The 14,123-nt window shown below is 37.3% G+C and overlaps 1 protein-coding gene across 1 annotated transcript in view; it reads right to left on the reverse strand.

Annotated features, from left to right (window-relative positions):
* The window catches only part of dysf (dysferlin, limb girdle muscular dystrophy 2B (autosomal recessive)), a 102,572-nt gene that overhangs the window by 45,084 nt on the left and 43,365 nt on the right, over positions 1 to 14,123 (reverse strand). The window contains exons 42-45 of the mRNA XM_026353423.1: positions 11,775 to 11,834; positions 6,187 to 6,198; positions 4,699 to 4,797; positions 100 to 225 (exon numbers count right to left, since the gene is read on the reverse strand). Of these exons, the coding sequence (XP_026209208.1) occupies positions 100 to 225; positions 4,699 to 4,797; positions 6,187 to 6,198; positions 11,775 to 11,834 (297 nt within the window). The remainder of the gene's footprint in view (positions 1 to 99; positions 226 to 4,698; positions 4,798 to 6,186; positions 6,199 to 11,774; positions 11,835 to 14,123) is intronic.

The following is a 14,123-nucleotide window of genomic DNA, read 5'->3' on the forward strand; positions in this document are numbered from 1 at the left end:
GCATTCAACTCCCCCCTTCCTCGCCGCCCCTCCCAATCCTTTTAGCACCGTCGGCTTGTCCTCCCCCCTCCTCCTTCCCCCTGTCTAGCTGCCGTTTACGGTTCTTTTATGCTGCATGGGCACGTAAGAGAGCACTGGATAAATTCGACTGTTAGTTCCGACCATTGGACCCATTTCTGGCTGCGGCAGATTTTCAGAGAGGAATCCTGGAAAAACGAAACTCAGCTGAAAAACAAAAGAAGATAAAGAAGTTAAAAAAGGATAAACACAAAAAACAATAAAGCACAGATAAATGCAGTGGAACTAACAAAGTGGAAAGTGCATTTGGTCTATAATATAATTTGTTGTATCTACAACACTGATTTTTTGTTTTTTTTTTTTTTTTTATTCCATTCAGAAGATTCAAATGTCGTTGTGTTATTTTTGGTTGCAATATCAATGTGCAAAATATTTTGGAAACATTTGCAATATAGTACGGGGTCCAAATGACTTTTGACACTTGACTCCAGTGTGCAATAAGTTTGGTTGCTTTTACGGAACAGAAACATTTTAATTTTATAATTGCTAAAAATAAAACCATAACAAACACAAGATAACTGGTGTGACTTGAGGCCAGTGTAGCTTTACACCTCATCTAAAACAGTAGGTGGATGTCATGATTCTCCCTGTAGGTAGGTTAAGACAGAAATTTTAAAGAAAGGCTGAAAATGATCAAAAATAAATACCAACAACAAAATAAATACATAAGATAGAGAGAGAGATTATGATAGGAGAGATATCGAGATATAGTATATATATATATATAGATATATATATATATAGATATAGATATGAATATAGATATATATAATATATATAGATATATATATATATATATATATATATTATATATATATATATATATATCTATATAAGAGATAGATATATATATATATATATTATATATATATATATCTATAGATATATAGATATATATATATATATTATATATATATCTATATATATATATATATATATATATATATCTATATATATATATATATATATATATCTATATATATATATATATATATATATATACATATGGTAAAGACAGATTGTAATATGAATGTATGTATATACATTTTGATTTGACACAAATTTTGGGCTATCTGCTTGACAACAACAGCGTTATCTATGCGTCAATCCGATCACACAATCAGTTATGAGACATCATTTCTACTTTGGCTTCAACAGAAGCTCAATAAATGTCCTTCAAATCGGAATTAACTCCTTCAAAAGCTTCCAGTTAATCCAAAATGCTGCAGCCAGAGTTCTGACTGGAATTAAAAGAAAGATTATATTTATCCTGCGTTAGTATCTCTCTATTGGCTCCCTGTAAAATCCACACTAGAATTTAAAATTCTTCTCCTCACATAAAAAACACTGAATGATCAAGCTCCATCTTCATAGTTTCATATTTTCACAGCAGAACTCTCCGTTCTCAGAGTGCAGGTTTACTTGTGGTTCTCAGAGTTTCCAGATGTAGAATGGGAGGCAGAGCCTTTAGCTATTAGGCTCCTCTCCTGTGGAACCAGCTCCATTACCATCGACTTGTTGGGTTCTTCTCTATAATTCAACAATGTCTTCACTTTACAATAGAAAGTGCCATGAGAAGATTTTTGTTGTGACTGTGCACTATATAATTAAATTTAACTAAAATATCTTTGTCTCTTATAGCTCTCGTCTATGTTTATTCTAAAATACTGTTTGTATAAAAAGGTGAAGCTGAGGTTAGGGAGTAAAGATGAAAAAGCCTTGGAGAAAGCTGTGATAATGCAAATCTGGAAGTGTGGAAACACTGGCTCACTAGTGTACAACTAATCCCAATGTTCCCACGCCCAACCCAGTACCAGGGGAGAAATTGGGAAGACGCTGAAAGTAGGGAGGAGACAGATGAAATGAAAACAGAAGACGAGAGGAGAACCAAGTCATAACAAGGATAAGGACAGAAACATCTTTGTGACAAACAAAACTAGCCAAATCTACTGTTGTAGAAGAAATGATGAAGAGGATGGAGATGTAGAGTCAAAGCAGATAAACTGATGATAAGTGAGGATGGGTTGAGAGTGTTGAAGGAGAGAGGATCGAGAGCATCTGACCTAGCTGAACATGTTTTAAAAGGGAAAAGCCAGAAATGTGAAAGTGAAACCTAGCATATGGAAGCAAGTAAAGAGTAAAGCAAAAATAAAATTGGGTTTCAGTTAATGCAATTTACCTTCTGGTACCCATATTGGAGGGTGACCTACTGTATATCAAGTCTTTGTGAATGTGCAACTTAATTCAATAAAGAAAGTAGGATTCCCACCTGTTTATATTTTTTTGCTATTTATATTTACCTGTATACATCTAATATTAATTAGTATATTGATCATTTGTTTACACTTTCAAAATGATCTTACAAACCACTGACACGCCCTAAATAACTTATTATACAGTATATAATTTAACACTTAATTTAAAAATGATAAATTAATCAATTAATGACTTGATTATAAATAAAGAAACTACAATGGCATTTCTAAACTAGTTGCTAATGCCTTGTAATGTAGAAGCATTGTTTTACAGAAGATTAATTCCATATTTACTCATGCTTAACTAATGCTTAATAGTGTGCAGTTATTTATTTATTTAAGTTATTTATTGAAGCTGTCTGTGAACTGCCGCTTGCAAGCACAGAGCTTCTACAGCAGTGGAGGCAGCAGCAGAGCTGAGACTGAAGAGAAAGGTGAATGGATTAAGAGCAGGAGTTAACCTCGGGTCGAAGCAAAGCTGGAAACTGTGTCTCATCTCACAGTGGCAGCATGGGGTGAGTGGAAGGTAAAGGAGGTTGGAAAGGTTGGAAACTGTGACAGCACAGATATGAGCAAATGATTTGTCAAAGAAAGAAAGGAACAGTAGAGAAGAGAGGGAGGGGATAATAAAACGAGTAGGTGGAGTGGGGGAATTAGGAGAGGGTGAAAGTAAGGCTATGCAACAACAGAGCCAATGGCTCGCTGGTCATTTCACTAGTTTCCATCCAACTGTCAAGTAAAGTTTGAGCACGATTTTGAAATGTCACAAAAACCCTAAGGCGACTTCCATCGGCCAGTGTGAAACCATTTAATAAGCTTCCTGAATGTAAAAAAATACACCCACTAGAAAAATGGAAAGACTCTCTCAAGGGTCAATGATGAGGGGGCAAATTGTTATTGTTCTCTATTGTCCCAATTAGTTTTTGCCAAAATTTTATTTTTCATCAATATTTATATGTAATGCTTTTAAATTGATTTGATAATTCAATCATCTTTCACAGGCATTTTTGTAAAAACAGCAGCATTTGAAACGAGTAACATACTTGTTCATCCTTTGTATTACATGGATACATGTAGAAAACTAGTGTTACAGCTGCACAATGAAGCAAAAGTTCTAAAAAGAGGAGAAAGGACAAAATATAGAATAGAAATGACACAATCAAAACTGCTGCCCTGATGTGAAATAGCTTTCAAGGGAAAGGTTAGAGATCTACAGTAACTGAACTAAACTGACTAATAATAAAAGGCCACATTCTGACATGATTAGTCATTTGTTTGGGCATCAGACAAGAGACTGACGTGTGCTTTGAGTCCCGGTGGAAGAAAAGGTCGGTGTTCGGGCCGAGAGAATTGGGATAAGGTTGAGTAGAGCGTGGGCGATGGCAGGCGAGCTCCTGGGACGGCGGCTAAACGGAGTCTGGAAGAGCGAGACCAAAATACAGACGACGGCTGACGTGATTGCTTGTTTCGGACTCGCCAAGGCTGGAGCTCGGCATTTTTTTTTCCCTAAATTTGTCCCACTGCGGCATTCCTGAACCATATTCATCCCGAATGAGTCACTGCCGTTGTTCGGAAAAGGACGGAATGTCACGGCACTGGCTGCCACGAATGGGGCATGAGAAGAGAGAGGGAAAGGGGAAGAATAGTGAGATGAAATGATGGACGGAACTGACAGAAGGGCAAAAAATTGGATTTAAATTGTGAGGTTTGGGGCAACGAGGAAAACATTTTAATAAAATGGAACAAAGTGCTGCAGTGTCTCCAACATCTTCATGTTTTCCTCACTCAATTTGTATCTTTAACTGGTCTCACCAATAGAAACACATACACAGTTTTGCCCTTTTACTACTAATATTCAGTTTTAATAAATAATTAAAATAGTTTTAAATGTCAAAAATAACAGTACCCTTGGTGGAGTAAAAGACATGAGTAAAAATTTCCATGTAGATGCTGTGCACCAGAGAACATCAAAGCAAATGTGGATCAGACTGAACTGAACTTGAATTGTCCCTGGACTGAAGGAGGCAGAAGAAGAATTTACAGAGATTACAGCTACAGTGTTGTGATTTCATAGGTTGAACTTCGCAAAGCAAGGGAGTCTGGTCAATTCAAGATCAGAAGTAAATGCACCATATTTGATGCTTTACCTGATAACGGACTGAAAACACTCATTATCATCACTCATTATTAAAATGCCATTTTTAGAAAGATAAAACATTTGATCAGTTTCATTGCATACACATGCATTAAACACTACTACTGACTGACATTCATTTTTAAACAGAACAACTTTAATGAAGATGGTATTTCTGTTCTGCCCAGTTACTGACACACACACACACACAGAGAATAAACACACTCTTACCTTCAGAGTGTCGAGGCCTTTCTCCAGGTATGTCCCACACTTGTTTTTCTCTCCAGTCGAAGCGTAGAACTTACTCCACCAGTCCATGAACTCTTCTCCCTGTCAAGCACATATTCAGAGGTTGGAACACTGGCAACTAAATTATGTTATATATTGTATGTAACATTTAGATTTGCTACTTTTTTACCTGTTTTAATGATTTATTGTTTTCTAGACTGAATTGTCAAGTCATACTGGCAAAAAAACTAACAGGTTAATCTCCAAAAACTGCTGTGGGCACTGAAAGAAGTTCTATGCCATTGATTGTGCTTATCAGCCGAACTTAATTAATGAACTCTGACTCTTAAAAACACATAACAAGCCCTGTAGTGAGTGGTGTTTGCCTTTGTAGAGGAGCTCGGCGCCAAGCTCAAAAATATCCCGCTTTTCATGATTTTTCCAATGATCGCATTGCAACTTGGCGTTGGCCAACTCACGTCAACAGAAGAAAAAAATGCCTCTGGTGCCTCTGTGGCATTAAGGTCATGGTATATGGGCGTTCTGAGGCAATGGAAACAGGCAACATTGGGATAGGAACAGGAATAAAGTGGACAAAACCAACATGGACATCACAAGAAACATAGTACGGTAAAGACAAAATGTATGTTTATGTATGTATGACTGAAAGTAATCCTTTACTGGTTTGCTCAGAGTCCTTTTTCATCATGTCTCTGTTACACGTAAATATTTTGTGGACGCATAAATATTTGTCATGGATGGTTAAAGCCTGGAATGAATTTACTTAGCATTTAAATTTAGAATTTCTTTCTGTGCAAGTTGTCCGATTCTTGCACTTATTCTCTCTCAAAGGCACAATATGTGTGGTCAGCATCACTGACTGAAAGCTCTACAGGGATGACAAATCCCATGAAGTGAACTTTGTCTTGTTTGGGGACCATGAACTTGACATTTAAACTCCTTTAGGTTGAGTCACGTACTTTATGTGACTCAAGGACTGAGTTGCAGAAGTCAGTGTTCCCCCACAACTTTTCAGCTTAGCTGTTTCTAGTTGGTTGTGTACATTTTCAGAAAGAACCCAGGATTTGAATCTCTCTTTAGCTTTTTTTTTTCTGTTGCTTTTCAGCACAAAGGTCAAGTAATACAATGAATGCCTTCTAGTAGAGACTGCCTATGAACTTTTTCACCCTGTCTTCAAACATGGCTGTTCAAAAAAAATCAGGTTTTAACAATCTCTGATTTAACTGAGCAACATGTTGTACAATTTATTTCTGTTTGGGCATAAGCTGACTCAGAATAAGTGAGCCGAATTTTATTTTTTTTTTTGAAGAATCACCCATTATATATTAAATGCATGAAGAAACCTTAATAAGTCATATTGACCTTTACACACGTCATGTACATTTAAATAAACAAATAATCACTTCTTTGAATATCTTAAGTTGAACTTACATGTCTTGTATGATTTAACAAATCTTCTCCCAAACTTACCCACTGTATCATCTAGTGTTCGCATTAAGAGAAGAAGACAGATCAGGGAGAAAATAGATGTCATCATATACTGTTCACTCAATAAATGCAGATATATAAATGCTGACATAATGTAACCACACGCTAAAATAACAGGATTAAACAAATTTGAGTAGCTTTTCAACACATTTCTTGATTCTCATAACACATTACGGGTTTCAGTCCAAAATGAAACTCATGCCATGTGGAAAAAAAAAAAACATTTAAAACATAAAAAATCTTTCTGTTACAAAATGACTGCTGGCATTAAAGTAAAGGCTGTTAAAGTCTTACTATTACAGCCATGACTCATCCTGAGACTGGAGCTTACAGTGTCATTTTGGAGAATAAAATATCTTTGTATTTCAAATTTGAAAGTTGACTGATGGCCTTTTGTGGTCTGGATGCAAGTCACGTTGATTTACGTTATATGAATTTTGGGGGATACACAGTACAGCGTGTTCAAGTAGAACCCCGCTAAGCGCTTTTATTTTCTACAGTATAAAGCAGTGCCATCCATCAAATTTACTAAAAGTCTGTTCACATTGTCAACAACAAGGAATTTTAAACCCGTTTTTAAGTATTGGTCAAAGGAGCAGAAATCTGTCAATGTTCGTGTGTGTGTGTTAACAGCAGTTTGTTTGCCCTGGTACAAAAAGGAAAGGATGACTACAAAGATTGGGAATACCAAGGGGACAGATCAAACTACCAGCCTACCCCTTAATACACACATACCAATTTGACCCATCCCCACCCTGCAACCTTCAAGCCTCTGAGGAACACTGAAGCTTAAAACACACTTATGACGCATTCATCGCTTTTTCTTTTGTGTGTGTACAGACACAAATGTAGAACAAAAGTGCTCTTATGGCACTGGGCTGGTGTGGAATCCCCTTTCTCCTACTTCCCACAGACTTAGTGACACACAGACGTTTAAACACACACACCAAAAGGGGGAAACTACGGAATTCCTCATTTATCCAAAGTGGCAGCATGGCATGGAAAAGGGCAGCACGTGGCGTTTAACTAGGACATGACACATACACGCATGGCGCTTAGTGTCTGAGGCGCAAAGTGTCTGGTGTGTGTTAATGTGCCCTCTGTGTGCAGCTGCTGCCAAGCATTGACGACAGGGGCGCCAGAAACTGTGTGTGTGCCCACCAGTGTGTGTCAGGGTGTGTTCACTCAAGTCCACGACTTCTAATTCAGACTGATTAAGGCTGGCGGTGGAGCATTCCAGACTGCAACGTGTATTAAGTGAACACCCTAGAGACTGAACACACACACACACACGCACAGCATGCAGTGGTCTCTTTAGGGTGTCGGTGCGGTTTGCAGTCTATCATTACGCCCTGCAGGGAAAGCCAGGCTAACCAAACCAGACTGGCACTGCCAAGATCTCTTTGCAGAAAGACTGGATTTGTAAGAGTACTAAGCCGCTTCATAAAAACTTTTTTGTAGGGAAATCTCTTTCACAGCAGGGTCAGAGGTCACAGGAAGAGACTGAGGGGATGCATTAAAATTAGATGGTCCAGACTCACAACTGATGTATTGTTGAAGACCTTGTTGGTGATTCATAAAATCAATGTAAACCCAATAGGTTGCTCTCAGTCAACAAAGTCTTATTACACAGATTAGTTCCAGAGTACTGGTACTAGTATGGGTTATGACACTTAACTGCTACACAGTGTACAAATTTCACATTAGTTGTGGGTGGATGAAAAATTAAAGACCATGGACCACCACAAGCTTCTAAAACAGCTTCAATGCATAGTTCGGATAACAAGCTGTAGACTTGGATTTAGAGTTTTGAATTGGTAAAAATGACTTTCTTAACCATAATAGAGGAGATCTACAGCTCTTGTCTAGGATATGACTCGGTTAGAAATGTGGACTTCGCAGAATCCACCACCTCAATTAAACACAGCTTCTCCGTCTTTGGGAGGCTGAATGGTTCTGAAATGAGAATTTCCTGAACCACCAGGTGATTCTGCCCAAAATCTACACAGATTTTCTTTGACCCTATTCTGTTAACGCCAACATAAATTGGTCAGTGAAATTAATGTGGAAAGACTTGGATCAACGTTTCAGCAGGGCTCTTTGAGTCGGTCATTCCCTCCACTGTGGTTTCAAAGCAGAGCAGCAAACCTCAAGTAAAAATCTGTGGCATTTTCACATAAATAAATGTCTTCTTTGGTATTGCTAATTGACATTATGCAGTAGTGACTCAATCTATATCCACTTCCTGAAAGCTTTTCCATTACCACCAAACCCTCTTCTTTTAAAATTCAGTGCAGGAAATGATGCATAACAGATTTCTGGCTATTTTGGAATAAGCTGTTGTATAATTAGTAGTAAGAGCGTTGAGGAATTACCACATTTAAGTTCTACTGAGCAGTTTCAAGTTTTTAGGCTGGTCAGAAATTATCCCCCAATGAAGATTCCCCAAAACTGCTTACTGTCACTGGAAGGGTTTTTTCCTTTATAAGTAAGTAATTCACAATTTGCAGGTTAAACGTTTGACTACAACATTATGGTATCTAAACTACGTTTTAGCCATTGTTTCAAAAACATCAAGGAGACATTTCAAATGCTAAACTGGTCCTAACTGCGTACTATTCTAATCATCAGTGCCAAAAATGTCCTTACTAACACATTCTGATATCAGAACTGAAAATCTGATAAAGGCACCTATTTCACTCAGCAGTTGTGCATTGATGAGAAATAATCCAGGATTACTCCCTTAGGCTCTTTTATACAGAACTGTGCCAAAAATTATTTAACCAATTCTAAGACTATAAACTTATTTTGCAAGGGAGACCTGACCAAGACAGGCACACCTTCAAGGATACATTTGAAAATATCCACATTTGACTCTCACCACCAAATCCTTCAACCAGCCTATGAGTTTGGCTGTTGATTATGGTAAAAACTTAACTTTAGATGTAATCGGATGACACACTGTCCAAAAAATCTTAGTTCAAGCCAACTCAAACCCTAAACTTGCATACAGTTATATTTCCTTTAAGATCTCTTTTCTGGTCTCCTTTGAATTGAGTTGGATGACAATGTTTGTTCACTACGACCTACAGTACACCTTTTATATTATAGTCATTCAAAAATATGCAGCATCTTTAAAGGCATGTCAATCAAAGATAGCTCATAGTTAAGCTAAACATCTAAAATTCTGTTGACCTGCAAATCACCAAATCATTATTTCATAGACTGACATGAAAAAATAACCAACCACAGACATCTGGCAAGCAAGGCAAACTGAACTTATAAAGCCCATGTCATGCTGAAGTGCATGGACATTTTTGGATGACATTCTGGGCAGAGCATGTGCAGCATTCAGATTCTGGAGGTGAACAGCAGCTTACATCAGTCTGTGGCTGAAATTAGCAGAACAAGAAAAACATTAATGATTTAGTAAGCTATCGTTTTGTTTCTGGTCACAGTGCCATTATAGGACCATATATATGTGTTTCATAAACCCCCCAAAAATGCCACAAAGTCACCTGGCGTGAAGCCATTTCAGTTAGTTTCTCTGGTCTGAAAGCAGCCAGGAAGGATTTATGGGACTGGAGGCAAAATACAACATTTTCAAAGTGGGATTTTAACCAAACTGGATTGTTTTTTGGCAATGAACTGGTATAGTTCTGATGAAAATTAATGGTAGGATAGATAGAGGCACAGAACAACCACAAATATTGTCACAGATAAAAAACATAGACACAAAAACCCTATTATTCTGGAAGTGACCGGCAAGCTTTTGCAACTACCTTATACAAGTAAAAAGAAAACAGGAATGTTGCACTGATCCATAATAAATACTATCATCAAGCCTGTATGTTGCAAATGAAACGTGACGCACAATGTTCAATTTCCATCTGAGCAGCTCTAGATCTTGAATATCTTGAAGGGGGGTCGGTGCCTCTGAGGTTTGAGGAGCCATGACGCTACTGACAGCCGATTTTCTTAAACTCTTCCAACACTGAAACTAAATCTGACTGATCGGCCTTGGAAGCTGCTCTACAGAGCACACGCTCTGCTGCAGTAATCTGGTAATCATCAGACATACGCCCATGACCCATTTTTTGGTTGCAACCCAGAGATTTAGAATCCAGGATTTACAACACATGAGAGACCAAGCTTTCTTTTTCTGGTGCCATGAGATATTAGTCTTTCCCTCTTTTTCATTATTGTAGTCAAGTTTTTTCTGATTCTTTTCCTTCACTCTGCTTCTTAACCCTCTTTTAGTTATCAATCCCTCCCTCAGCCTTTCGTAACTGTCTCCTTACACAAAGTTGTGGTATAGGGGATCTATAGCAAGTCTGTTGACTTTGGCCCCAGCCAGAGAGAAAGCTGAGCTTTTAATTTGACTTGTTTCAATATCTGACCCTTAATAAAACAAATATCCTTGTTTGGAGAGAAAGAAATCACCCCCAATTACTGTCGAGTGAAGAGGGAGAAATGACTACTTGATGTGTGTATTTGTGTGCACAGTCTGTACCAGGTCAAGCAAAGTCTTTAAAATGACTCTGCTTAGATAAATAAAATGGAAGCATGTAACAAGGAGCATGGCCTCCTGTTCAAATCTGGGATCACTTTTCCTCTGTAACTCGGGGCTCTCTGTGTTTCGCTCAGTAAAACCCTCATTTCTTCAGCACACTGAATTTTCCTGAGCCAAAACCAAAAAAAGAAAAATGTAAAAAGTTTGTTGATTCACCCCAGCATGATTTTTTTCTACATCATTATCTTATTCCTCTCATTTCTCTGTAGGCAGCATTATCAATCAGTGTCAAAGCTTCATTAATAAATGACTTTCACTCTAAAATTAGATCTCTGTTACTGTCTATTGTTAGGCAAGTACAACAGTGTGGCCTTTCCTTTAAACTAAAAGAATTAACCTTCAGCTCGTTATAAACATTTTTCCTGGCCATTTTTGAATACATGCAATACACTTTAGTTTTATATTTTTCTACATTTCAATGCAGTCTCCGCACATAGTTTAAAATTGTTTAGTTGTAGGCTAAGCTAACCTGCTGCTGGTGGTATCTTCATACCATCACCTCCACTGACTTATAAACATCAAAGCGGCTCTTTTGATTTCATTTTCACTTGTTCTAGGCATGGTTTAAATACCTTATGTTTGACACACAGAATGTTGCTGCAATCTGCCAGTGTCATAGGGTGACAAATAACATACCATATGGCCATTCACGGTAAATTTGATCCAGTCCGAAATACACAAGATCCATCCTAGAGGATGATTTAGACATCAATTGTTTATCTGGGATTTTTTTTTTTTTTTTAAGTATTTGTGTTTTAAAAAGCTGCCAATGTGAACAGATCTAACAGTTATTACATTTTACATTTCTCTAACATCATTAGAATATGATAATGAGATAGGAGGCAGGAGGGAATGACAAAGAGGAAAAGAATGTTCTATCTCTATGTAAATAAAAGTATTAACACAGGCAAATAAATATGTTTAACATGTATTGGTTAACATCAGTTGTTTGAATGTGAAATAATGAAATGAGTTAAAAGATGATTTTGTTACCTACATGAAGACTGGAACTAGAGGCAGAAAGGTTAATGATAGCTGAACTGGCTCCATCTGCAAGCTATGAGACACATGCACACACATATATCATGTTATACATTCAAACTACACTTTAACAACATTAGACATTACATATACTAACATTGTCAAATGTATTAATAGCTCAAACACACTGAAACACATTCATCACCATTATATGTTTTAACAAACAGCTTCATTTAATTCTTCCTCCTGGGTTGGGTTAAACTTTGTTTGGGCTGTTTGCTATAAATCTTTCTGTAAATAGTGATTACACAGAACTAATTCACATACAATGAGGGAAATTAGCTAATATTTTCTACATCTACAAAGATTTTATAACACAATGTTAATCTATGGCTTGTGATCTTTATTGGTTGAGTTAAATAAGCTACATAAAACTCAACTCCCATCATTTCCAAAGCACACTAATTACAATGTTATGTATTGTAAGTTTAATATGTTAAAAAAATCTAACCAAAAACATGCCACTGCGGACTACAAAATGCATTTGAAACCACAATCGCGTGGAAAGTTTGAAAGGATAGTACTGGTTGCATTTCTATTATTTATATTTTTTTATCAATATGGACTAATACGCACCAATCCTCATAAGTCAGAACAACAACAAGGAAGTCCAGTTGCCATGACTGAACTTCCAGATCATGTTAGAGTTTTCTACATCAAAACAATCAGAAAGCAAAGCTGAGGTGGTCGACAAAAACTTACTTACTTACTCATTAAAATTACAGTTCCTAGATGAAAAGGATTATGGGTTGGGAATTTTGTGAAAGTTTTGGGTCAACAAGCGTGGAAAACTCTGTTGTCACCGCAAATTCATCCAATTGTTGCCTTGTCGTTATTGTACCCACGCAGAGCTGTTTTGATGTCAAAGCACTTTAATTGGATGGGGGGTTCTAACGTCAGGGCGTGTGCACTTATTTCACCACCGTTCATCATACACAGATACACAGTACTCAACATTAGCTCATACTCTACATTTTTGATCCTCCCATGTCAACACATTGCCACCCCCTTTAAACACAATGAGACAATTGAGTTTGGTGCAAGAGGATGGAAAACACAGTGTGTGTGTGTGTGTGTGTGTGTGTGTGTGTGTGTGTGTGTGTGGGTCTCTGTCCTAAGTATGAGGTAACAACATACAATGTATGTTTGTGGCTATATGATGATGTATGTGTGTGAAATGACATAGGAGCAAGCGACAGAAGCATTTTACCTATTAACTTTCATTTAAAAGTCAATGTTTTCAGTTTAAAACACTGCAGTACGACCTTTTTAGAGGACCAATGTGTGTGCATGTATATACTTGTGCGTCTGTGACAGGGGATCCTGTGGCGCCTGTGGGTTACGGAATAACAAACTGAGACACACAAAGAAATTAAATTTGAAAAAAAAAAAAAAAAAAAAGACCAGAGAGGGCTTAAATTTGTTGGAAAGATCAGAGAGAGGATGAGTGGTTGACGAACCACAACAATGATGAGCAAGATGGAGAAAAAGAAGATTACATGAGGATGCCCTTTAATGAGCTTCCACATTAAAACAACTGTCAGCTTGATAGATAGATAAGAAAAGAAGAAATGAGAAAATGAACTAAAGGCAAAAAGAGAATTATAGCTCAAAGAACATGAGGAAAAAAGGACATATAATAATAGAGGTGGAGAAGGAGTTTTGAGGGAGAGATCAATGAAAAAGAAGAGAAAGAAATAACACAAAACGGTAAAGAAAATGTGGTCAGAAACAGAGATTAAAAGTAAAAGGGATAGAGAATTGATGACATCATGGAAAGATGGGACAAGGAAAAGTAGAATGCAAATGAAAAGAATGCGAGAAAGGGTCAAAGCAAAAGGGAGGGGACGGAAGCAGGATTTTAGTAGAATGGACCAAGGAAGGTGTGAAAAGAGGTAAGAGAGAGAGAAAGATGGAAGGAAATTAACTATAGGAACGGAAGAATGGAAAAGGGAACAAAGGAAGTAGTGTATGAGGGATGAAGAGAGCTGGACAGGATAGAGGAAAGGGAGAAAGAAGTTTGGTTTGGAGCAAAGGAGCTGTGCAAGGATGAAAGAGCAGAAGTAAAACAAGGTAAGCAAAAGGAAGAAGTGAAAAGAAATGAAGGGAAGTAAAAAGGAAGAGGCAAAGTTGTGTGAAAGAATGGCATGAGGTAACAATGGAGTGAACAAATGATGAAAACACAAGCAAAAGAAAAGAAATGTGTTAGAGGTGCACAGAGGAAAGCTAAGGAAGGAAGTGAAAGATATAGTGAGAGAGGTAAGAAGAGACAGAGGAATAGGCAAAGGGTGACAGAGTGAAAAGG

The sequence above is a fragment of the Anabas testudineus genome, chromosome 18, assembly GCF_900324465.2.
Source record: "Anabas testudineus chromosome 18, fAnaTes1.2, whole genome shotgun sequence".
NCBI lineage: Eukaryota > Metazoa > Chordata > Actinopteri > Anabantiformes > Anabantidae > Anabas > Anabas testudineus.